This window comes from Stegostoma tigrinum, chromosome 2 (assembly GCF_030684315.1).
Source record: "Stegostoma tigrinum isolate sSteTig4 chromosome 2, sSteTig4.hap1, whole genome shotgun sequence".
Classification (NCBI taxonomy): Eukaryota; Metazoa; Chordata; class Chondrichthyes; order Orectolobiformes; family Stegostomatidae; genus Stegostoma; species Stegostoma tigrinum.
This window is the reverse complement of record NC_081355.1, coordinates 95,047,179-95,073,920: the sequence shown is the minus strand read 5'-3', so window position 1 is coordinate 95,073,920 and position 26,742 is coordinate 95,047,179. Positions and strand designations below refer to the sequence as shown.

General features: G+C 40.8%; 1 protein-coding gene across 3 annotated transcripts in view; it reads right to left on the bottom strand.

The window, feature by feature from the left end:
* The window catches only part of LOC125461428 (tensin-3-like), a 386,950-nt gene that overhangs the window by 124,484 nt on the left and 235,724 nt on the right, over nt 1–26,742 (bottom strand). For all 3 annotated transcript variants that reach the window (XM_048550197.2, XM_048550207.2, XM_048550217.2), the window contains 3 exons: nt 23,464–23,635; nt 9,441–9,491; nt 5,570–5,692 (listed from right to left, as the gene is read on the bottom strand). In XM_048550197.2, the coding sequence (XP_048406154.2) occupies nt 5,570–5,692; nt 9,441–9,491; nt 23,464–23,635 (346 nt within the window). The remainder of the gene's footprint in view (nt 1–5,569; nt 5,693–9,440; nt 9,492–23,463; nt 23,636–26,742) is intronic.

The following is a 26,742-nucleotide window of genomic DNA, read 5'->3' as shown; positions in this document are numbered from 1 at the left end:
TTTACAGGATCTTGACATTTCTGCCTGGGCCAACACTTATTTCCCATTTCTAATTATCTCTAATAGGACTCACAGTGCTATTAGGAAGGGCATTCTAAGATTCTGACTCGGCAATATTGAGGGAACACTAATATAGTTCCAAGGCAGGATTATGCGTAGTTTGGACAGAATTTACAAGTGACAGTGTTCCAAAGTATTTGCTGTCCTTGTCCTACGAGTGACAGAGGTCACAATTTGAGAGGTACTGGTGAAGGAACTTTGAGGTGCTGCAGTGCGACTTATACGTACCGCTGTCTCTGCATCTCAGTGGTATGGGAAATCAGCATTGATAGTGTTTTGCCTTGGCTGGTTCAGTTTCAGGTTCTTGTCAATGATGATCCCCAAGATGTTTTTAGTGGGGAATTCAGTATTGGCACTATTAGTAAATGTCTATATCATTCTGGTCTTTCTATGCCTCAATCTCATATATTGTTCTAAGCTCAGGAAGCGCTCATCCCTTATTTAAGTATTTTACAACCTTCAGGGCTCAACACCAAATTCAACAGTTTCAGATCCCAACCTTTGTTCATTTTTCCTTCAACATATAGCAGCTGTTAGCAATGACTCTGCTGTGACCATTTACATCTCCTGGAAACTTATCTCTGGGTTCTTTCCTCATCCCATGACCATTCCCTTCTCCCTTGCACAAACATTTTCTTGTCATTTGATCACTACAACTCACCACCTTATCTCAGAACTTCCAGTTGTTCCCTTCTCCCCTTCCACCTTTCCTCTGCCTCCATACTTGCATAAAACTGTTACGTTTCTAATAGTTGCTAGTCTGGTGGAAAGTCACAGACATGGAACATTTGTTTATCTCCACAGTTGCAGCTCAATCAGTACTTCCAGCATTTTGATGCTACTAAGTAATTCCATCGTGCCCTTGCAAAGCTAAGAGGAGAAAGTTCATTCCTGCAATATTCTCTTCCAAGAAAATTTACCGAACTTGTCACATGAAGAACACAGAAAAATGAAAATAGCACATGTTTTGTAATAATCAAATCAAAGACACATGTAGACATATAAACAAGTTTGAAAATTCAGCATTTGGTATCAAATAGTAAAGCTTAATTTAGGTATGTACAGTTAAGCCCACAAAGAAGAACATCTTGACCTTTATTTAACAAGTCATTCTACTCTGCTGAATACTGGTTTACTTTCAAACTCTGCACGAGCACAATGCTTTGCCAAGTTTTCTCAGCAACGTTCTATGACTAATTTATGGTAACCCACATTCTATTTTGTACCTGATGAAGGGTCTAGGCCCGAAACGTCAGCTTTTGTGTTCCTGAGATGCTGCTGGGCCTGCTGTGTTCATCCAGCTTCACATTTTATTATCTTCTATTTTGTAGTTGAGCAGATTATATAATGACATTTCCAAAGCACTTTTGGAAAAAATATAAAGTACCAGGTTTATAATGAGCCTTTGTTTTGGAAAATATTGCAGCACACCCACATATTTGCAATGTGCAAGGATATGAAATGTGATGGAAATTTAGGCCTCTGTTCCTCAGTCGGCAAGAGTTGTTAGGTTAATAATTTGAAGAACGTAGAACATAGAACAGTACAGCACAGTACAGGCCCTTTGACCCACGACGTTGTGCTGAACTTTTACCCTAAACCTAAGGTCTATCCTAAGGTCTAACTACCTTATACTATCATCCACATGCCTATCTATAGAACATAGACTTTAGATTGACAGATTTTTGTAAAGCAAGGTTATAGAGACAAGATGGAGCAGAAGCATACATTATCCATTACCTGATAATACGGTGGAACAGACATAAGGGCCTGTATGGCCTATTCCAGTTATTAGGCTTTCCTGGCGTAATTACTATATTGGGGTATTCAATAGTTTAAAAATTGCCACTGCCAAATGGGTTTCCGCTGTAATGTACATAGCAAGAGATTTGCTTGAGTGATTCATATCTCATCATTCTGTTTCAATGCTCTGTTGCATAGATGCAAGTCCACAACGTTCCACAAAACCACACAGATATTGCTAGCCTGTTTCCAGTTAATTGAACCCATGATACAATGGATTTCAGCATTTTTGGGTAACTGAGGCTTGGATGGTGCAAGGGAGGAGGGAATTTAGCTACGGCTTCTCATGAATGATCAACTCAAGAGATGCCAATTAGAAGTGCTATGTGTGTGGACTGTACAGCTTGACTGAAATGTCCATTAAAATTCATCAACATTCAGCAATGGATGCAGATGAGGACTACTAATTAAATGCGTGCAAAAGCATGAATCTCGCTTTGAAGAGAGGGGGATAAAGTGGTGCGAACAAAATAGTTCAGGAAGCGTTGCTTTAAGAACCATAAGTTCTCTCCCATTAATGAGTCATATAATGTTATCACCAAGTAAGGAACCGCAATTTTTCACAATGAAGGGATCATGGCATCTCCCTGAAATAACTGCACCGAGTCCAGTATCCCGTAACCAAGCCACCCTTTGTTTAAATGTGCACAGTACACTGGTTGGGCCCAGCCAGCTCAGAGTCAGTCCCTGAACTGAGGGGACTCTAATCTCCTGTCTGTATTGGACAGCCAAGGCTTTCCTTACTGGCCCAGATTAACAATCCCAATAAATGAATTTATAGTCAATGAGGTCAACCTGGTTCCAATCACTACACTACCAACAATGTTCTTTAAAGTTTTTTTTCCAAAAATAAAACTTAAGAAGTAGAAGGAAGACTGACTGTAGTTTTAGATTTTAAAACGACTAAGATATTATAAAGTCAGAGTTGGACAGCATGGAAACAGACCTCCAGTCCAACTGATCCATGCTGACCAGATATCCTAAATTAATCGAGTCCCATTTGCCAGCATTTGGCCAATATTCCTCTAAACCCTTCCTATTCACATTTTCATCCAGATGCGTTTTAAATAAACCATTTTCCACCACTTCTTCTGACAGTTCATTCCATACACACACCGCTATCTACATGAAAACGTCACCCCTTAGGTCCTTTTTATATCGTTCCCCTCTCACCTTAAACGTATTACTTCATCAAAAAGCAAAATACACCTATGCAGTATAACAAAGTGTGGAGCTGGATGAACACAGCAGGCCAAGCAGCATCTCAGGAGCACAAAAGCTGACGTTTCGGGCCTAGACCCTTCATCAGAGAGGGGGATGGGGAGAGGGAACTGGAATAAATAGGGAGAGAGGGGGAGGCGGACCGAAGATGGAGAGAAAAGAAGATAGGTGGAGAGAGTATAGGTGGGGAGATAGGGAGGGGATAGGTCAGCCCAGAGAAGACGGACAGGTCAAGGAGGTGGGATGAGGTTAGTAGGTAGGAAATGGAGGTGCGGCTTGAGGTGGGAGGAAGGGATGGGTGAGAGGAAGAACAGGTTAGGGAGGCAGAGACAGGTTGGGCTGGTTTTGGGATGCAGTGGGGGGAGGGGATGAGCTGGGCTGGTTGTGTGGTGCAGTGGGGGGAAGGGACGAACTGGGCTGGTTTTGGGATGCGGTGGGGGAAGGGGAGATTTTGAAGCTGGTGAAGCCCTCATTTATACCATTGGGCTGCAGGGTTCCCAAGCAGAATATGAGTTGCTGTTCCTGCAACCTTCAAGTGGCATCATTGTGGCACTGCAGGAGGCCCATGATGGACATGTCATCTAGAGAATGGGAGGGGGAGTTAAAATGGTTCGCGACTGGGAGGTGCAGTTGTTTATTGTGAACCGAGCGGAGGTGTTCTGCAAAGCAGTCCCCAAGCCTCCGCTTGGTTTCCCCAATGTAGAGGTAGCCACAGCGGGTACAGTGGATGCAGTATACCACATTGGCAGATGTGCAGGTGAACCTCTGCTTAATGTGGAAAGTCATCTTGGGGCCTGGGGTGAGGGAGGAGGTGTGGGGGCAAGCGTAGCATTTCCTGCGGTTGCAGGGGAAGGTGCCGGGTGTGGTGGGGTTGGGGGGCAGTGTGGACCGAACAAGGGAGTCACGGAGAGAGTGGCCTCTCCGGAAGGCAGGTAAGGGTAGGGATGGAAAAATGTCTTGGATGGTGGGGTCGGATTGTAGATGGCGGAAGTGTCGGAGGATGATGCGTTGTATCCGGAGGTTGGTGGGGTGATGTGCGAGAACGAGGGGGATCCTCTTAGGGCAGTTGTGGCGGGGGCTGGGTGTGAGGGATGTGTTGCGGGAAATGCGGGATGAGTATAACCGTAGACTTATTCGGTGCTAAACACAACCTTACATTTCCTCCAAACACAGTGCAATTGACTGAAATAGAAAAATGACAGCAAAACTAAAAGCAAAATTTAAACGTTCTAAAACATTTTGTCAGTAGTTTCACTAGTTAGAACTTCTTGAGTTTCACATTTAGTAAAATGATGGATCTTCAAAAGCTTTCAATTGCAATGCTTTACATCCTGGATATATAATCTCGAATTGCACTTGATTGAAAAGAGCCAAAAAAGATAAACACAACTGATTTTAGAAAGTTTTCTTTCTTCCTTCACTAACTGCTGATTTATGTTTGGGTAAGTTGCACAATTGTTGGCAGCAAGCAGTACTTCACTAAAAAGTCATTATCAACCTTGACATTGAATTATTAAAATCTTCAAGCCATCCTGATCCATTCCCCACACAGGTGGGCCTTCTAGCATGCCAACCAGGGAAAAGAATGTGGTCGGCACATGTTCCATGCTCCATGCTCTTTGCCCAATGCTACAGAAATCACTTATAATGCCATCTCTACCTCCTTGTCACCCAACTCACTCATTGTTTGCCGAAAACCTGAAATCAACTAAATCAACACAGGCTAAGGATCAAACCCGGTTTAGTAAACCACAAATTGCTTTTATTCACCACATTGAGGGTACTTCAATTCAACTTTGTACTGGGACTAGGCAATACATTTATGTGCTACTTCTTTCATCTTAGAGGCCTGGCTTTGATGGCAGCAAAGTGCAATGAATTACACTTCTTCTCCCTGTGGAATCTGTAAAGATCCAGCAGGAAATAAGACTGTGCTACTTCAAATCAACTTTTGTAGCTACAAGTTCCCAGCACAATCTTACTCACAATTTGCCACCTACTGGGGCTAATTCTATAATCTCGCTCGAAGTAGTCACTATAATGATCATGAGAATGGAAGCATTTTTCTGAGTTTGTCATTGAGGCAATATCAGTAAAATAGTGCAAAGAAAACGTAAACTTGTATCGAACAATTCTCTGTTTGAACTCAGAACAGTAAAGCAATAACTACAAACAGTCCAAAAACAAATTCTACTCCACAGCATTGGCATCCCTCAGACAATAAATGTGCCTACACTACTGAGAGGTTCTTTCCTTGTTTTCAAAACAGTCATGCTTATAATCTTTGGACCATATTGCCAATTCAAAAAAAATGGCAAGTTATTGTTGTAGCCTGATAGAAAATATCTATTTCAAATCCATTGAAGGCTCTCAGGGTATTTAAGAACTTTATAAGACAAAAGATAACGTTCATGAAGTAAATGATTACATATAAACATGAAAGAGATAGAAATAAAAGTGCAGTATTAGTGTGGAATATGCTTACCCTGCAATGGATAACCACCACGTGAAGTGGATCACTGTTTATCCATGTCTCCATAGATTTGCATATGGTACACATTTTATCTAACGGGGGCGCATGGAGGTCAGGCCAACCTACATCCATCACCTGAAACATGAAGCAAATTTTAGTTTCTCAAGTGTTAACAAAAGCCATCTGGTAAAGTGCTTTTTAAGATTGTGTGCCTTGTTTTAAAGCAAAACTTCATATTTCAGAGTTGAATCTCAAATTAGCAAAATCGAAGGTGATTATTCATCAAATTCTTCATAAAATTGGTCATCACAGAAGAACTGATAATGTTACACACAATGTTTACAAAACATTTAAAACTTTAATATTTTAGAGCAACCACATAATTGCCATGTCTGCATTTATTGTGCTTTGGAATAAATGTATAATGAACTTTCTCCAAGTGTGAAATAATGAATGACAAACATAAAAGCACTTGTTTCTATCAACCATTTTGCAACTGGAACAATTACTTCCAATAGAACTGCTACTTTTTAAAAAGAAAGAGTCATTTTGGATTTAAAAAAGATTATTTTAATGTTTAACTACATTTGTATGGGCAGAGCCATGTGAACCCTGGTCCATTAAAACAGATTTTAAAAAACACAAATTCCCAACAGAAGTAATGGGAATTCCTAAAACATGTGGTTTCAACCAATTTGATTACCAGTTGAAAATAACGGAAATTTCTGAAATTCTTAGATTGAAAAAGAGTAAAAGTCAGTGCAACAAAGGAACTATTAAAACATGATAATAGTTTGAGGATGATGGGCCGTTAAAGGAAAACAGAACATGAAACATAAGGTGACTTGTAGCAAATTAACAAAACTGGTCCAGAAAAGCTGTTTACAGGTTTGAAAGGATCAAAAATTATGAAATACAATTTTCAAAACAGAAAGTTGGCAAAAAATAGAGCATTAAAACTAAGGGCAACTGCCATATGGTTGATATAACTGCAAACAGTCATCAGAAAAACAGTATAAATGAGACATGTTTTTTCAGAGACAGGGAACTGAGTGACATGTAAAAATGTGCAAATGGGAAGCTGAACAGTAAAATCTAAGGTTCCTCTAAGGACTCCCAGACCTTTCCTGTTCCTAAATTGCTCGCATTCCTACGACACATGATAGGCATTCTTATAAATGAGACTGTTTAATTTCGCCCCTCTTCTTTCACCAATGAGATCATCATTGCCTGGCATTTATGTGATGAGAATGTCACATGTCAACGCAAGCCTGAATAATATTGCACAATTGCTTCAGTATCTGAGGAGTCGCAAATGCTGCTGAGTATTGTGCAACCATCAGTGAACATCCCCACTTCTGGCCTTACGGTGGAGGGGAGGTTGTTGATGAAGCAGCTGTAGATAGTTCAGCCTAGGACACTACCCTGAGGAACTCCTTCTGAGATGTCCTGGAGCTGAGATGACTGACCTCCAAAAATCACAACCATCTTCATTTGCACCAAGTATGATTCCAAGCAGCAGTAAGATTTCCCCCGATTTCCTTTGACACCAGTTTTGTGAAGACTTCTCAATGCCACACTCCATGTGGAGGAACCAGAGCCTTCAGAGAGCAGTCAAGCAACCACCTGGCATGATGTGTAATGTGCACTTTGGTTAGTATGACTATGTCCAATATACTGGCAAAGTCCGCTGTGTCTGGATGGACAGCCTTCAGCAGCTTTGTGATATCATGTGGAGTGAATCTGCTCAAGACTGGCATCTGTAATGCTGACGAAATCAAGAGGAGACAGGGTGGTACTTTCCCTTGGCACTTCTGCTTGGAGCAACTACTTCGGCTTTGCCTTTCCATAAGGCCATAAGACATAGGAGTGGAAGTAAGGCCATTCGGCCCATCGAGTCCACTCCGCCATTTAATCATGGCTGATGGGCATTTCAACTCCACTTCCCTGCACGCTCCCTGTAGCCATTGATTCCTTGTGAAATCAAGAATTTAATTGATCTCTGCCTTGAAGACATTTAACGTCCCGGCCTCCACTGTGCTCCGTGGCAATGAATTCCACAGGCCCACCACTCTCTGGTTGAAGAAATGTCTCCTCACTTCCATTTTAAATTTACCCCCTCTAATTCTAAGGCTGTGCCCACGGGTCCTAGTCTCCCCGCTTAACGGAAACAACTTCCCAGCGTCCACCCTTTCTAAGCCATACATTATCTTGTAAATCTGTGCTATTTAGCAAGCTGGCCAAGCTGCAAAACATAACGGAAAGTATCCTCAGTGTCAGGATGGAGTTTTGTCCGCACAATCATTGTGGCACATGGTCAATCCTACAAACCACTGTCAACAGAAAGACACTTCTGTGACAGGCAAACTGACAGTAGTGATTTCCATAGCATTTTATTTCGCTTGTTAATTCTCTCATAAGGTAGGCGCAGTCTAGCAACTATGTCCATTAGGGCTCAAGTAGCTCAGTCAGTAGCGGCATTACTGAGCCAAATATGGGTGATGAACATTGAAGATGTCCATTTTCTGGGCTGGCCATCCTCAGTGTTTTGTCCAAGAGGACTACTAACTCAAGAGCTGAGGAAGAGAGTTACTGGTATTCAGCAGGTGGTTTCCTTGCCCAAGTTTGACCTTCTTTCGTTAGACATCTTAAGGTCCAGAGTGAATTCTGAGGACTCCCAGGTAAACTCTCTCTCAGTTATGTAACACTAGGCCATCACTTCTGGTCAGTCTGTCCATCCAGACACAGCGGACTTTGCCAGTATATTGGACATAGTCATACTAACCAAAGTGCACATTACACATCATGCCAGGTGGTTGCTTGACTGCTCTCTGAGGCAACTCTCCTAATTTTGCCTCAACCCCCAGATGTTAATGAAGAGGACTTCGTAGGTCGATAAGGTTGGGTTTGCCATTGCCATTTCTAGTCGGTAGGTCAGTTCCAGGTGATCTGATGCACTACTGGCATGAAATTTAGTGCTGCACCCTTTTCAAGCACTGTTAATTCTCAAAGTGGCTGTGTGCAGAAATAAAATTGGAGCAAAGGATGAGAATTCATTTTCCTTTAGAGTTCCCCATTTTCAAACAGGGCAGATGAAAAACAGACCACGGAAGATTCCATTGTAAATCATTGCCATTAAAGTCCTGATGTAGGTAAAATCATGTCACCATTGCGCAAAAAACATAGCCCAATAAGTTAAGTTTTTTCTGATGAAGGGTCTAGGCCCGAAACGTCAGCTTTTGTGCTCCTAAGATGCTGCTTGGCCTGCTGTGTTCATCCAGCCTCACACTTTGTTATCCCAATTAGTTAAGAAGCTCATATTAAACATTTAATACTGGGAAAATGTTGCTTATTTCATTATGACATTTTCTTGCATATTGTAATCGAGGCAACATTCTCTACATTCAACTTCAAAATTTTACATTTATTTTAAGACCAATTAAAACTGTTTTTCAGCTTGAAGAAGTGTAAATGGAGACATGCAAACGGAGAAGTACTGCATAAATTGTTGTGATGGCGGGTTCAGATAAGAAAAGATGAAAAATCTCAACTACAACATAACCATTAACATGAATTGGTTGGGCCAAATAGCATGTTTCAAGGCCATATTGTATACCTTAAGTAATTCTACCTCTTAGACAATAGTTCAATAAATGAGAAAATGTAAAATTCACCAGACAGAATGCAGATTTAAGTTAATCAAATACACAAAACCCAAGACCAGAAGTAATTCTACACTTTATTAAATAGCATGACAAAGTTATAGCACTTATCCAGTCACGAGATATGTGACGTACAGTATTGAAATTAAGGTTTGGAATCTTTTGACCAGGGATTAGTCACACACAAAACCATGCTATGTAAAAATAAAGCAATGCTGTACCTTAGAGTTAAGCTTAGCAAGATCATATCTCCTTTCAGAAAGGTTGAATACCTGCTCAAAACAAAGGATTATATTGGTCAATACATTTTAAAAAAATGATGTTTTACCAGCATTTGTAAAGCTTAAAAGAGTCCAAAGGTTCAACTCTAAAGACTACTTAATATAATGTGTTAATTTAATAGAAAACTCAATGTATTTCTTATTTGTGATTCACCTATGCACTGGTCTACTTGTCATAAGATCACTTTTTTTTTAACAATTTATTCCAGACCAGTCTAAAACATTGGAAACTGCTGTTGATCGGGTTTCAGAGTAGACGTGTAGCTCGGCTTGTGGGTGTTGAGGTTGGTTGGCTTGCTGAGCTGGTTTCTTGTTTCGCAGAGGTTTCATTACCCTGCTGGGTAACATCCTCAGTGTAGCCTCCGATGAGCTTTGGTGTGTTCTCCCTGGTTTTTAAACTCTGGGGTCCGTTGAGTTGGATTGCCTCACTTCCAGGCTTCCATCATAGTGGAATGTATATGGGGTCAAGTTCAATGTGTTTATTAATAGCGTGCTTCGCGGAGCGCAAGGCTTCTAGCAATTCTCATGTCTGTCTCTAACTAGCCTGTCCCAGTCGAAATGGTGGTTCTCCTTGTCCATGTGGATTGAGATGTGTGTGTATTGGTTGTGGCTTTTTGTAGCCAGTTGATGTTCATGTACTCTTGTTGTTAGTTTCCTTCCTGTTTGTCCGATGTAGTGTTTCTCTCAGTCACTGCAGGGGATCTTGTAGATGACATTGGTCCTGTCCGTGGCAGGGAGTGGTTCCTTAGTTCAGGTGAGCAGTTGGCGTAGGGTTGATGTGGGCATGCGTGCCACTCTGATGCCCAGCGGTTGTAGGAGTCTTATGGTGAGTTCTGATGTGTTCCTGATGTAGGGTAGTGTGATGAGTGTGTCGGGGCTTGTAGTATCTTTCTGATGTTGTTCGTGTCAGCATCTTCTGACCCAGTTTTTTAAGATATCCATTATCCTTGAACGCTTGGAAGAGGTATTCTTCCTCTCGGTGTAGTTCCATGTTGCTGCAGTGTGTTGTTGCCCTTTTAAATAGTTTTCGCATGTAGCTTCATTTGTGTGTGCTGGGATGGTTACTGTTGAAGTTCAGTACTTGGTCTTTGAGCGTGGCTTTTCAGTGTACTTTCATTTGCAGTTCCCCATTTGTCTTGCACTCTACCATGACGTCCAGGAATGGGAGCTGTTTGTTCTTCTCCTCATCTCTGGTGAATCTTATTCTGGCGAGGGTGTTGTTTATGTTTGTGTTTCTCTTCTAATTTGGCCTGTTTAATGATGACAAAGGTGTCATTACTAGAAGCCTGGCACTCCACGAAGCATGCTATTAATAAACACATTGAACTTGACGCATATTCATTCAATTACGAAGGAAAACTGGAAGTGAGGCAATCCATCTCAATGTGCCCCAGAGTTTAAAAACCAGGCGAGAAAACACACCGACACTTCATCGGAGGCTGTGCTGAGAATGTTACCCAGCACGTAGCATATTCATAGTTTTTATTGGATTTGTGGGAGGGCCTTCCTTTCTGGTCTTTGCATCACTGCTTCTGCTATGTGTCCGGAGATAGGTGACCCCATGGGTGTCCCATTGATTTGCCCTAATGTTTGGGCATTGAAAGTGAAGTGGATGGTGAGGCATGGGTCCAATAGTTTCAGCATGTTGTACTTAGAGATGGTTTCACTGGGGCCTTGCTCTTCTTCCAGTAGTGTTTTCATTGTTTCCCTTGCTAGTGGTCTGTCTATTGATGTACATAGGGCAGTGACATCAAACGATATCGTGGTCTCTTCGTCATCTATCCTTATGTCTTTGACGGAGTTGAGGAATTCTTGGGCTGGGACTGGGACAACACCAAAATCCTGGGACAGGCTAGGCAGAGACAGACACAAGAATTCCTACAAGCCTGGCACTCCACGAGGCATGCTATTAATAAACACATTGAACTCGACCCCATATACATTCTACTATGAAGGAAAACTGGAAGTGAGGCAATCCATCTCAATGGGCCCCAGAGTTTAAAATCCAGGCAGGAAAACACATTGACACTTCATCGGAGGTTGCACTGAGAACGTTACCCAGCATGGCAATGAAATGTCCGCGAACGAAGAAACCAGCTCGGCAAGCCAACCAACTTCAAAACTGCTGTTAACTTAAAGATTATTCATAATCATAAAATTTCTGGTTTAATCCATCATTTTCTGTACTATTTTTTACCATATATATTCAACTAAAACACACTCCAGTGAGTCATCTATCTTTATTTAACAATTCTCCAAAGTGTTTTTTTGTTGACAAAGTGTAATGCAAATCATACAGCTCAAACAAGGCCCATCGAGTCTGCACCAACTCAACTACTCTAAATGTACCCGAATCCCATTTTCCAGTACTTGGCTCTTAACCCTGAATATTATGTCATTTGAAATGCTTATTCGCACACATATTAAAGGTTGACAGTTTTTCCTGCCTCAACTACCCTCTAGACTCTGCAATCTAGACTCTGGGTGAAAACATTTTTTCTCAAATCCCCACAAAACCTCCTGCCTATCACCTTAAAGTTATGACCCTTTGTTATTCACCCTTCAACTAAGCAGACCACTTGTCTACATCCCTTATTCGCCTTATTCAGGTACCCTCTCAATCTTTTCTGCTCCAAAGAAAGCAACTTGAGCTTATCCAGGCTCTCTTCACAGTTGAAATGCTTTATCATGGGCAACATACTGGCCAATCTCCTCTGCAGTCCCCGTCCTATGGTGGTTTGACCAGAATTGCATATATACTCCAGCAATGCCCTAACCAAATTCCTATACAGCTCCTAAATAACCTTCCTTTGCTCTTACAATCAATGCCACAATCAATATAAAGGCATGTTTCCCATTTGCCTGAACAACTACTCTTTTAACCTGTCCTATTGCCTTCAGGGATCTGAGGGCAAACACCCAAAGGTTGCTCCATTCCTCTGAGCTTCTTAGTATCCTATTCTCGAGAGTTCCCTTCAGATGGTATTCCATTAAACGTAGGCTCTTCCAAATGAGATAGCAGCAGGCCAAAGCACCTAAATCCACCCAGCTCCAACACATTTTGTTGGGTCAGAGGTCACTTATTATGCAGTAGGATTTCAAATGGCAACTGAGAACCCATCATTAGAAGATAGCCCTTACCCAATCTCAAAGGCAATCCCTTTCTCACTGAAGTGCAACTTATCTGCATTTATTGTACAGGCATCATGGTAGGCACCACCCATCTCAATAGCTTTCAAGTTTCTTGAAAACTCCAAACATGTTTTTTCTGTTTCCTCACATTCTCAGAGCACGGAAATGGATATCCATAGTTCAGGCTCTTGAACTCATCCTTTCCCATGACCTCAAAACTGTGGGTCTATTTAGCTTCCATAGTCTTTCACAGTTCATCTGTCCTCAGGATATTAAGTCTGAAATTTACTCTTATCTGATCATTACTAAATAACTTTGAATCACATTGTAGTTGGACTGTAAGACATTCTGGCTTCAAAATATAATTTTATTTCATAAACTGAAGTACAAGTGCATCATTGGTCTATATTGCACTTGACCTATGTGTCAGAGAGCATGGCAACTTTGAAATGGAAAATATCTCAAGGCATCACCTAAAGGTGCATCAGGCATTGGAGATACTTGAGTCTTTAATGCAACAATTGTCACATGCAACTGGAATGGAAAATAGAGTGATTTGTGTTTATTATAGCCTTTTGAAATCATGATTAATTTCCAGGGATTTCAGTAACTCAATTGCCAGCTTCTTTGAATCTGAGTTTGAACATGCCAGAAAAGTAAATATTATGTCAAACACAGTGTACTTTCACTTAGGTTGTGGCTTAAGAGACAAAACTTTGTATCTTGACGGCTGCACTCTTATTATGTTTTTGAAAAGACACCTCGCTAAACGGGAAGCCAATTATAAAACAAGTAAGCTGTACAGGACTTCTATGACGAAACATTCGGCAATCATGTAGTTTTAGCACTTCACCATTTGTAAAAGAAAAGTAAATGAGCTGTTCTGCTAAATGCATCCATTTAAATCACAAATTTCATATTCTTGATACAATGTTGTAATGTATCCTTTTGCATTTTGTCAATACTGTGATTGGAAAAAAGACTTGTGTGATATATACCCAATAATGAAGCTGCAACCTACAAAAACTGTAAAAGTGTCTGTGCACATGGTGAAACTAACTTGCACACTGACTGGAAAAATACATGACTACAAAAACACAATATTAATACAGGTGTAAAATATTCAATAGAAATAACCAACATTACCAGCGACTATTTTCCAAGTGAATAGCCATGGGCAGAGGACAAGGACCTCAACTGAAATGGCAAAATTTAAATCTGAATGCACATATTCCAAACTGTTGGAATCTTTTTTCAACCTTTTCCTTAAAGACAATGGTTAATTACAATAACAGCATGAGTGATGTGGAAAACTGCTGCAACACGATGTCAGCCTTGAAATGGGCTGAATCATGTTATACACAAAAGTCAACCCCTTTTCCGAGCTCATTCAATGACCTAATTGGAAAAGGCATCCTCTGAAGTGTCACTGATCATTCTGGCAAGAACATCTCGAGTAAAATTCTGAAACTGTGCAGAAAGAGCTGCTCTCCATCAGGGCAAGATTTGGAGTGTTGTATTTAACAAGTGTCCTTGGACTCAGTAGAGAAAAATCGATTAGCTCTTTAGCAATTCTGTTGCACAGTGCTTATGTCTGGATATTGCTTGAAAACAAAAAAATTGCTGCTGTCCGTTCATGGCTGCATTGTTAGAGACAATTATTTTCAAGAGAAAATAGATATTATACCAAACCAACCAATTTCTGTTTGCTGCTGGCAGACTAACTGCCAGGTGGGATTGCAACATTGTAAACACACAGTACATGAAGGTCTTAAAGGCAGGATACACATGCAACTAGTTTCACTATTATCATTTATATTTCTATTTTCTCTTGAAAATTTCATAATTTATGAAAAAAGTTTCATAATTTGTAATGAGTTATACTGTGTTAAATAAACAAACCCCACCATATTACTCAAATCCTGACAAGTCATTAATTATTACACTGTCATTAAATGACAGCATCGGTGTCCAGAAGTAGACTTTCCTAAAGAAGAAACTTCTTTGTTCAATTCTGGGCATTGTAGATTCTTGAAACAATACTGTATTTATTCCCAATATCTACACCATGCAAACCCAGAACTGTACCGGTATATGACAGAATGCATGGGGAGCACAGTGGCTCTGTGGTCAGCACTGCTGCCTCACAGAACCAGGGCACCAGGTTCATTTCCACCCTTGGGTGACTGTTGATTTGGAGTTTGCACATTCTCACCGTGCCTGTTGGGGGTTTTCCTGGGGTGCTCCGGTTTCCTCCCATAGTTAGGTGGATTGGCCTGACTAAGTTGCCCAGTGTCCAGGGATGTGCAGGCGAGATGGAAAGCCATGCGATTCAAAGGGAGAGGGTAAGGTTAGGGGCTGGGTCTGAGTGGGATGCTCTTTGGAGGGTTGGTATGGACTTAATGGGCTGAACAGCCTGCTTCTATACTGTTTGATTCCATAAGAAGGCCCTTTGGGCCATCATGTATGTACAGGCACCCTGTGTTCTCAGATGTAACTGTTATAAACGCAATTACAGTTTATACAAGGAAATAACAATTAGAAAAGACCATTTTAATTCTCCCAGCTGATTGTAGCGCGGACCATGACTGCAGGAGCTACCAATATTTACTTCCGGCATAATTGAGTGAACTTTGTTGAGATCACCACTGGGTGGATTGTTAACTGACTCACATGCTTTACAGCAATAGGGAGGTGACTGCAAGACTTTAGTATGCCGCTTGTTAATTATTTGCAAGGTGATTTTGAGCAGACAGGGTAGTATGTCTTGTACATTTTACGTTAGAATTCTTAAAAGATAAAACATGATTAGTTTAGATTTGGAATTCAGCGTGAGTAACAACAGTAGTAATCCAGCTACTTCACAGTTGAAATTGATAGCTACCCTTTAGAACACCATTACAGAATGACAAGAAAAGGTCATTTAAACTATTTCGGCCTCCACAATACTAAACCTCCAAAAACGTACATAGTTGAAAATCAAATGACCTTACTATTTTCATTTCTAACACCGTCCAACGTATCTGCAAACTAGACCATTATTTAAGTGCAGAAAACATATTAAACATTCCTGTTCTGGCCCAAGGCATTGCTTCATGACATGTCTTCAGAATGGCTTGGAATGATGATCTGAATTTTGCAACTATTTAAGAATTTAAAATTCTCACCTTGAAATGAAGCCCGACCTCTCTGCTGTGATGCAAATTGCATCAACCACTGAGATCAAAACATCACATTTGTTTTTAAGAGCAAATAAATTCTCAATATCCTGAAAGTAGTTCTTGAAATATGTGGCTTGGGATGTTACAACATGTTTGAGACTTTGAACAAATATCAGAATGGCTACTGAAACAAAAAAAAGACAGATGCTTGATACCTGAAATGAAAACAAAGTGCTGGAGAAACTCAGCAGCTCAGGCGACATCTCTGATTCAAACATTAACTGTGTTTCGCTCTTCACAGATGCTGCCAGATCCGCTGAGCTTCTCCAGCACCTTCTGTTAGAATGTCAACTAATGTTGTTCAGGTCAGCACTTCTATTCAGTCTAGAAAAGGGTAGCTATCACTTTGCCTGAGGAAAGCTTTTTATTAACTTTTTTGCACTTCTAAAAACTGATCTTTCGCAATTACTCCGCTTAAGATAAATGGTTATTCTAAACATTATCACAGGTAGTTCTCCTACAACACAATTGTTGTGCTCTTGTGCAACCTCACGTTATAGAATATCATGCAACAGAAAATCGTGTTTGAAAATTGCTGCAGAAAATCACCAATACTGTCCAGCAGAAAGCTCACGTTATCCAACAGCATCCACTATTCATCAATCATTTAACAGCCAATTTATGTTAACAAAACACGTCTTATAGTAGAAATAACTTACAGGTTTCATATGCCATAATAAATTAGAATAATTTGGACAAGCATATGGACGTACATGGAATAGTGTAGGTTAGATGGGCTTCAGATTGGTATGACAGGTCGGCACAAGATCGAGGGCCGAAGGGCCTGTACTGTGCTGTAATGTTCTATATCGTCTCCAATTCACATAAATATTACAGAGAATCACTGGAATTTCTTTATGAATAATGCTGCAGAAAGAACTAATAAAATGGCGAATTGAGTCCATGATTTCCTACATGACAAATCTTGGTCACATCCATTGTGAAAATATTCGGAGATCATGAGCTTCTCCACAAGTAGGTAGGGAAATCAGAATCCAAGTCCACAATTTTCTTCTTTTCTGAATATTTTTGGGGTAAGTGTGTTAAGTGTAAACTCACATGCCACTTCCACTGCCAAGGAAACTCAACCTATTGCACTCCAATCCACATGTTTTCAGCTGAATGACTGAGCCTACTGGCCTATAACAAGTTTCAAAGGCCAGCGGCTTCTGGGCTGTGAAGACTGTGAGCTGAGATCTACTTCCTTGGGGATCCAATAGTGAAAAATTAAGTGTTTGCTTGTCTTTTTATAGGAATGTGAGTTAATGGATTGGGGCTATCAGGGCAAGGAAAGAGGGGGAACTTTCAGAGGCCACACCCTCAGCCCCATCCATTCTTCTGACTACCCCAGATCGAGGCAATTGAGGCATCAATTGGAGTCAATTGGGGAAGCAATGACCCAGTGGAACTGTCACAGGTCTATTAATCCTGAGACCCCAGAAATGAGCAGGGATTTGGGCTCGAATCCTGCCAGGGCAGATTTGGATTCAATGAAAAATCAGTAATAAAGAGCCTAATGATGACCATGAAATTGGTGCCACTTATCAGACAAATTCACTAATGTCCTTTAGGGAAGGAAATCGGCAATGCTTACTTGTCTGGCCAAGATGTGACACCAGACCCAGAGCAGTGTGGTTGCTCTTACCTGTCCTCTGAGCAATTAGGGATGGGTAATTAATGCTGGTCTAGCCAGTGACGCCCCCATTCTGTGAGTGAATTAGAAAAACAGCCAAACATGGCAGTCAGGTTTACCTGGTTACACGGCAAGGAAATCAGACACCTTCCTTAGCTGCTGGGAAGGTGCATAATCAGGCATATGGCTTGTTAAGCCCGTTAAATAGTGGCTAACTGACCACTTAAGGGCCTTAATTGGTGGCAGTTTAAGAAATCCATCAATGGATTTTCTTGTGTAAAACCTAACCAGTGGGAGGACAAGAAGGGCAACACACTGAACTATTTCACCTCCTCGTCATTTCCCGAGGACAAAATTCCATTGCTAGTGTCCACTTTGATGAGGATATACCAATTCCAACTTACAACACCGACTACACACAACAATATTCTTTCTTTCAGTTTAACTGCTATCTGACTTGGAAATGTATCATTCTTTCAGTATCATTGGGTCAAGATCCTGGAATACCTTTCCAAACAGCATTGTGGGTATACCTATACTCAATGGCCTCCAGGGGTCCATGGTGGCAGCTTACCAAAACCTTCTCAAGGGTAACTAGGGATAGACAATAAATATCATCCAGCCTGCTTTGCCTGCATCCGTGTGTGAATTTTTAAAAGTCTTTCCTGAAATCTTCATCCATGTCTTTGTTACATCCAGACTTGACATCTTTTATGCATTCCTAATAGGTCTCCCATTCCCATGTCAATTCAAGTCCCATACTACAGAGATGGACTCTAAATATAAAGCAACATTCCAATATGATATATTGTCGGAGGGGCTGCCTCTCCAGTTGACACATTAAACCAAAGTCACATCTTTGTTTTCACATAGCCAGAAAAGATTCCATGAAATCTTTACAGAGAGTTGAGGAGTTCACCCCAGTACCATGCCAATATTAATTATACAGAGCTCGAAACATATAATATTGCTGTTCGTGGGCATTACTGGGTGCAAATTACTAAGCAGAGATAACAAAGTGTGGAGCTGGATGAACCCAGCAGACCAAGCGGCATCTTGGGAGCACAAAAGCTGGCGTTTCGGGCCGAGACCCTTCATCAGAAAAGGGGGAGGGAAAGAGGGTTCTGAAATAAATTGGAGGGGGGGAGGCAGATCGAAGATGGATAGAGGAGCGAAGCAGAGGCTTGGGGCCGCTTTGCAGAACACCTACGCTCAGTTCACAATAAACAACTGCACCTCCCAGTCGCAAACCATTTTAACTCCCCCTCCCATTTCTTAGACGGCATGTCCATCCTGGGTCTCCTGTAGTGCCACAATGATGCCACCCGAAGGTTGCAGGAGCAGCAACTCATATTCCGCTTGGGAACCCTGCAGCCCAACGGTATCAATGTGGATTTCACAAGCTTCAAAATCTCCCCTCCCTCCACTGCATCCCAAAACCAGCCCAGCTCGTCCCCTCCCCCCACTGCATCCCAAAACCAGCCCAGCTCGTCCCCACCTCCCTAACATGTTCTTCCTCTCTCCTATCCCCTTCTCCCACCTCAAGCCACGCCCCCCCCATTTCCTACCTACTAACCTCATCCCGTCCTCTTGACATGTCCATCCTCCCCAGACTGACCTAGCCTCTCCTTACCTCCCCACCTACACTCACCTCTACTGGCTTCATCACTGCCTCTTTAACTTATCTGTCTCCTCTCCATCTATCTTCTCCTCTATCCATCTTCGATCCGCCTCCCCCTCCCTCCCTATTTCTTTCAGAACCCGCTCCCCCTCCTCCTTTTCTAATGAAGGGTCTAGGCCTGAAACGTCAGCTTTTGTGCTCCTAAGATGCTGCTTGGCCTGCTGTGTTCATCCAGCTCCACACACTTTGTTATCTTGGATTCTCCAGCATCTGCAGTTCCAATTATCTCTGATGCAAATTACTAAACGTCCTTTTATGGAACTGATTGGCCTCCATAAAAAAAATTGGCTGTAAATTTCTGTGTGGCATGCCAAGGTTGGAAAGCATCATGTTCAAACTCACCTCCAACTGGGCCCAATTCCGAATGTTTCAACACAAGGTAATTACCAAACAGCACTGGTGGATACTGTCCTAATGTCTGTGCCAAGATTGTGTCTATGGAATTTCAGCTCTCCACTTTCAAAGAACTCAATATTTTGAAGCTCAAATAGGTTTTGAAAGTGAGCAGTCTCAGGGATTTTCTGTAAGCTTTGATGCTCTCAGAGCATTCTACATACCCAAATTAACCGACCAGTCAGCAAAGAAGAAATATGCAAAAGGAGATAACAAGGTGTAGAGCTGGATGAACACAGCAGGCCAAGCAGCATCAGAGGAGCAGGAAGGCTGACGTTTTGGGTCTAGACCCTTGTTCAAGGATCAAGACCCAAAACATCAGCTTTCCTGCTCCTCTGATGCTGTTTAGCCTGCTGTGTTCATCCAGCTCTACACCTTGTTGTCTCAGGTTCTCCAGCATCAGCAGTTCCTGTTATCTCATATACAAAAGGAATCTGGATTACTCGTCTGGGTCAAATCTTTTCAACTCCAATTGTGAGAAAGGAAGATTAAAAAAAAGTTTTCCTTTTATAATTACAACATGGTGGCTCAGTGGTTAGTAATGCTGCCTCATAGTACCAGGGCTTGGGTTCGATTCCACCCTCTGGCGACTGTGTGGAGTTTGCACATTCTCCCTGTGTCTGCATGTGTTTCCTCCAGGTGCTCCGGTTTCCCTCCACAGTCCAAAGATGCGCAGGCTAGGTGGAGTAGCCATGCAAAATTGCCCGTAGTGTTCAGGGATGTGGAGATTAGGTTGGCTATAGCGGGATAGGCCTGAGTGGGATGCTCTGTGGGTTGGCATGGACTTACTGGGCTGATGGCCCTGTTTCGACACTGTAGGAATTCTATGATGATTCAATTGATCAGGGTTGTGGTCAGAGATGCAAAGGTCATCTATCAAAAGGATTGACTACTATTACAATATTTGTAAAGAAAAAAGAAAGCACTGCCATAGTGATGAGATGCTTCCTTCCTGGTGGAATAGGTCATCTTTATTTGAATTTGTCATCTGTAGCACTCACTAGACTATCCACAGAAACGTAAATTAAACAGACTCTTTGGCCATGACACAAGTGTACTTCAAAAACATAGCCCGGAATAAGCAAAACCCTGTTGTGCAGCAGTAATTGAATTTATCCTTAAATTCACTCACCTTAACCAGCTAAAATACCAAAATTTTATGTCAGCATGTACATCATGCCTGCGATTCCTATTGTCCCATGTTTGACAATTATTTTCTTCAACTTTTGCATGGTTCATTCGCTTGTCCGTACTTATAATGCGTTGTACTGACACAATCTTTCATTTGATTGTACATCATAGAAAAAGCAACTTTGCCTGCAATTAAATCTCTACAGCCAAATATAATATTTAAGCAAAAACAAAATATTTACTATTGACAAGCAGGACAAAGATAAACACAAACACAAAAATATTTTCTATCCTTGTTCTAATTTGATCTACTTTTTAAGCCCAAACAATGTTGGAAGCAAAAAAGATATCTAAAAGAAATTGCTGGACAAGGATGGAGGAGGATAGAGAACATAGACATGAGGAAAACTGTTTGACGGGCCGGTCTCTGGTCTCTTATCACCTGCTTTGGGGTGGTGGTGGCAAGTGGGTATGGATGGAGAATGACACCAAAGGTGATTAATGAAAAAGCTATGGAGACTGCAAGATACTTAAGTTGAATGGCTATCCAAATTGCGAGAACCAGTGCTGGAGGCAAAGGTACAATGGGAAATGGGTAGTGGGTTCGACAGGACCTAGGTCGGGGGCTATGCTGGCTCAAGGATCTGGGTGAAAGGATGGGAACAGAAATGCAGAGAACCATAGTTTTTGACAACACCCATCCAGATCTGCATGTCATTCCAGATCCACAACAATCTGGTTGACTGTTAAATGCACTCTGGAATTGCCTAGCAAAGCATGCAGTCATACGGGACTTCAAATGGATAGATAAGAACAAAGAAACCAGATGGACTACCTGACATCACCAAGGCACCAGACGTGATACAGCAGCAAACAACCTTGCAGACTCCTTACTAACATTGAGGAGATTGTGCCAAAATTGGGAGACCAGTCCCAAAGGCTACTCAAGAAACAACCTGATATAAACATTCTAATAGAATCAAACTTTTCACATAATGACCCAGAGACTATTACCACCATCCCTAAGTATCTCCTCTCCCACTGAAAGCACACAACCACCCCAGGCAGCAGTACAGTTGCCCTGCTGGTCCACATTATTCAGTCCAGATGCCACGAAGTTTCAGTGTGTTCGACATGGTTTCCTAGAATAGTATGTGGAGGAAATGACCAGAGAGCAGGCTATTTTTGATCTAGTACTATGTATTAAAAAGGGTGAACTAATAATCTAAGGTAGACAAAGGGGAAGCTGGAAGAACACAACTGACCAGGCAGCACCTGGAGAAAAGGAGCAGTCAACGTTTCAGATGTTACCCTTCTTCAGGGCTTGAACTAGTAACCTGCTTGTACAAGAACATTTAGCGATGAGGGAACATAATAAGAAAGAACTTTTATCACATTTGAAAGTGAGGTAACTCAACCCGAAATCACAGTGTTACATTTGAGCAAAGGAAATAATTAAGTTATGACAAGCAAATTGGATAGAATCTTGTGCAGTTTTGATTCCCTTAGCTTAGGGAAGACATTACTGCTATAAAGAGAATGCAATAAAGCTTCACCAGACTTGTTGCTGGAATGGTGGAACGGCCTACGAAGGGGGAAACTGGGGAAATTGGGCCTCTAATCTTGAAATTTCAAAACACGAGGGGTGATGTCATTTAAATGTACAAAATACTCAAACGGAACAATGGAATTGATTCAAATAAAATTTTCCCCTATTGAGAAGCCTGAAACCAAGAGACATCATTTCAAAATAAATGGGGAGCCACTTTGCACTGAAATGCAAAAAATAATTTATATTCAGAGCATAGTGAATCATTGGGACTTTCTATCCCAGAGGGCTGTGGAAGCCCAGTTTAAAGTAGAGACTGACAGATTTCTAAATACCAATGATCTAATGGGATTTTGGATAGTGTGGCAGAAAGACATTGATGAAATCCAATGGTATCAGCCTTCAAAGGTGGTACTCTTTCTTATTTAATTGAACATGTGTAAAGTGGCTGAATTTTTAAAAAAATGTACCTTCCATATTCCAGCTGATTTAGAATTAATTCAGTCACATATTTCACTTAAAATCAGCATTCCACTACTTCTTGGAGTGTGCATGCCTCCTTTTGATGAGCCACTCCACAACAGTCTCAATTTTCTACTCATTATGCATATTCCAAATCAATGTGGTCTTTTCTGCAGACTCTGGCTTTCACTGTTACCAATTTTCTAGAATAAAAAAAGAGTTTGGCTCTGTTTTACCTCATGAAGGGGTATTTATAACAATCTGGCGTATCTCCCAGAAAGAAGAAACTGTTATGAAGCCAAAATACCAAAACAAAAGTCAAATAATACTCTAGCAAAGCAATACATTGTGTAAAGCCATGGCAAAAAAAAGGTAGACTCTCTTTCAGTGGCCTTCACAAAAGGTGTAAAAATGGGCATTTTAATTCAATGGCAGAGTTCACAAACAATCTTAAAATGCTCCTGCTAAGATCGTCACGTGGTATTTACATCTTTCCCATGTAAAAAGAGAAAAAAACTAATATTACACTCTGTGACCTCAACACACTACAAGTCACAATGTTTTTTTTTGCCACGCTATTGAAACATTCACAGTCACAAGGATTTGTTTTCATTTCTTTTCTAATTGCTTGTTAGTGGAAAATAAGCAGAAATCATAGATGCACAAACTTAGTTTCTGGCAATATCCCACTCAAGTTATGTTCACTCATCTGGACAAAGAATTTGGAGTGTGAGTTCCCCTTAGTTCTTTTTACATCTTACCAGATAATTATCTCCATGCTTGGATTTCAGCATTCGTGTTACATCCTGTAGATTATGAAAATAGGTTTCTTCTGAACAGCCAGCAGGGAAAGACACAGCAATGATGCGTTCAGTGATGTAAGTCAGATCAAGTTCATAAGCCTCCTCCATAATGTGACCCGATTCCACACTCCTGTATACAGAAAAGAAAAAGAAAGAATGTAACTCTTTTATCGAAAACTTAAAGCCTCGTCCTTTTCTGACTTCAATACACAAGAACAGCTTTTTTTATAGCTTGCAGAAACAGAAGAGAGAGGAAAGGTGGAGTAGCTGTATATATGTAGCAATTGAGGAAGTTTAATATCAGTGAGATAAGCACAAATATAAATAATCTGACCTGACTTAACAGTTGTCGCTTAATGGCACACATACATGCGTATGTACTTTATCAATTGCAATGTCAACTCATTCAACATCAATTGGGTTGAATAAAATGCAGTACTTCTGAAGCTGTCCTGGGTCAAATCTCATCAAAAATGTTTTAAAGTCACTCATGCAGTGAAATATATTGAATAATCCAGGAGAATCTTGATAGCATGAACAGCAGGTCACAGAGTTTCTGGAGAACAGGCTGATTACAGAGCTGAATGAACACGGGCTGCAAAGCACTGAATTCAAAGGGGACAGAGTATGCCAGTCAAGAGAAACTTCTAAATTAGGATATTCAGACACGTTATCAGAAATAGTGTACACTCCGGCCCATCTTGAACACTCTGCACTTCAACTGCAGGAGGTCCTGTCCCCTCAAGCAATTGGAGACACCATATTCAGTGGATGTGCGGAAAAAGATTCAAAACTACTGACTGTGATTTAGCTTTTTGATTCAGTTGGTTCAGATTGTTGTTAAGAATAATTCATATCCAGACTTGCATTTTAAATAACTGAATCATGTCTACAAATGAAAAGTACTTTAATTATGTAACCTGAATTAATATATTAAATGTCAAGTTATCTAGCAATAATCACGCGGACAAAAAGTACAAATTGAAAAAGTCAAACTCTAAAGCTGCAAGACAAAATTATTGGAGATTTTAATAAAGAATATTTAAAGATAACTAATTTTTTTTAAAAATGTATTGCTGAAAAAAATCAAAATTTTAAATCCAAATTTCATGAAAACTATAAAGTCGCCAACTGCTTGAAAAGGGCACTTAAAAAGACCATGAATGATGAATATGCAAAATTCGCTGAGAAAAAGAGAAAAATAAAGGAATTTATCCAAGAGACATAAAGTGACTGTGGGATATTTAACAATAAAATTAATTTGAGATAAATAAAAACGTTGTGAATCAAATATAGTCAACGCAGATTATTACTTCCACACACAGTTCAAGGTGAATCATTAATGGTGACAGGTTACAATCACAAGATGATCCAGATGATCACTGAAGAAGACCATTCAGTCTATCATGGTCCATCTATTCAGAAGCACGTCATGCTCCTTCCTCCGTAGCACTGAATTGTCACTTAAATGATTCCTGTCCTTTTACCTCACCTATTCTGCCTGGAAATCAACTGTGTGCATTGATAACACTGTATAAAGAAACAATCAGTCAATTTTCATCTGCTGGATTCAACCTGTGTACCTCACCTAACTTTTCCATAACTTGTAAAAGTATGAGAAGTAATTTTCCAAATTTATCTTCTCCGTTTTTTGATCACTTTCCTGATGCCTTCCTTCAAGGTTGATAAGTCTAAGTTTCTGAATCTGTCCTATCAATGCACAACACTATGACTTTGATATTGGCTGATAACTGTTTGGGAGGTAGGCGACAGACTGCAGTGACAACGGGCATGTACTTGAACTGTAAGCATGGGAAAAAGTAATATTCCCAAGGGATCCGTACTGTTTCTCGCTAAAGGTAAGCAATCATTTGAATGAAGCAAGACTGAAGTCTATCTAAATTTAAAAGTGACATTAACACACAGAAATTGTGAAAAAATAGGCAGAGTTACAAAGGGACATACAAATAGGTCTAGTGAGTGAGAACAACCACAATGGATGAAAGTTCAGTATCAGCAAAGGTGAAGGTATTCGCTTCAGTCTAAGAAAAGCAAATCAGAATATTTTCTTTCCAAGAAGAACTGTGAAAGAACACAGGTTTCAGTGCATGAATCAACAAAAACAAATGCACTGGTATAAAAAGTCTTAAAGACGGCTAATGGGATATTGGTCTTTATCACAAGGGAATTGAAATACTAAAGAGGAGGAAGTTATCCTGAAGGTGCATAGAGTTTTAACCTGATTATATCAGAGTTCTGCTTTTAGTATTGAGGTTTGAATTTCTTAAGGATATATTTGGTCTTGAAGGGAGTACAGCAGAGGTTGAGTAAAAAGACGCCTGGCTAAAAAGATTTGATTACAATATCACGCTGTGCTATCAAGTAGCACTGCTTATCAACAGCCTGCTCACTGATGCTCTGTTGGGTTCCATCAGGGCCACTCAGCTCCTGACTGCATTACAGCTTCAGTTCTAACATGAACGAGAGATAAATTCCATAGATGTGGTGAGAATGACTACTCTTGACAGCAAGAACACATTCAACAAACTGTGGCATCAAGGACCTCAAGTAAAACTAGAGTCAATGGAAATCAGGGGAAACTCTCTGCTTGTTGAAGTCATACCTGGCACACAGGAAGGGTGTGACGACTGGAAGCCAGTCATCTGAACTCGAGAACATCTTTGCAGGGCCTAACCATCTTCAGTTACTTCATCCATCCCTCCATCATAAAGTCAAAAGTGGGGATATTTGCCACTGATTTCACAATGTTTAACACCATTCACTACTCTTCGTATACTGAAGCAGTCCACGACAAATTTAACAAGACCTAAACACTATCCAGCTTTTAGCTTACATGTGTCACGTAACATTCAGATCAGACAATGACCGTCTCCAACAACAGAGAATCTAATGATCGCCAATTAACATTCAATCGCATTGCTATTGTTGAATGGCCCATTATCTCAACATCCTGGGGTTACGATCAACGAGAAACTGAACTGGACTCATCATATAAATACAGTGGTTATAACAGCATGTCAAAAGCTAGGAATACTGCAGTGAGTAACTCACCACCTGACCGCCCTTAGGCCTGTTCCATCATCTACAAATCAGGAATGCAATGGAATACGCCACACTTGCCTGGATGAGTTCTACACCAAAAATACTCCAGAAGTTTGAAACCATCCAAGACAAAGCAGCTCATTTGATTGGCACCATACCCACAAACATTTATTC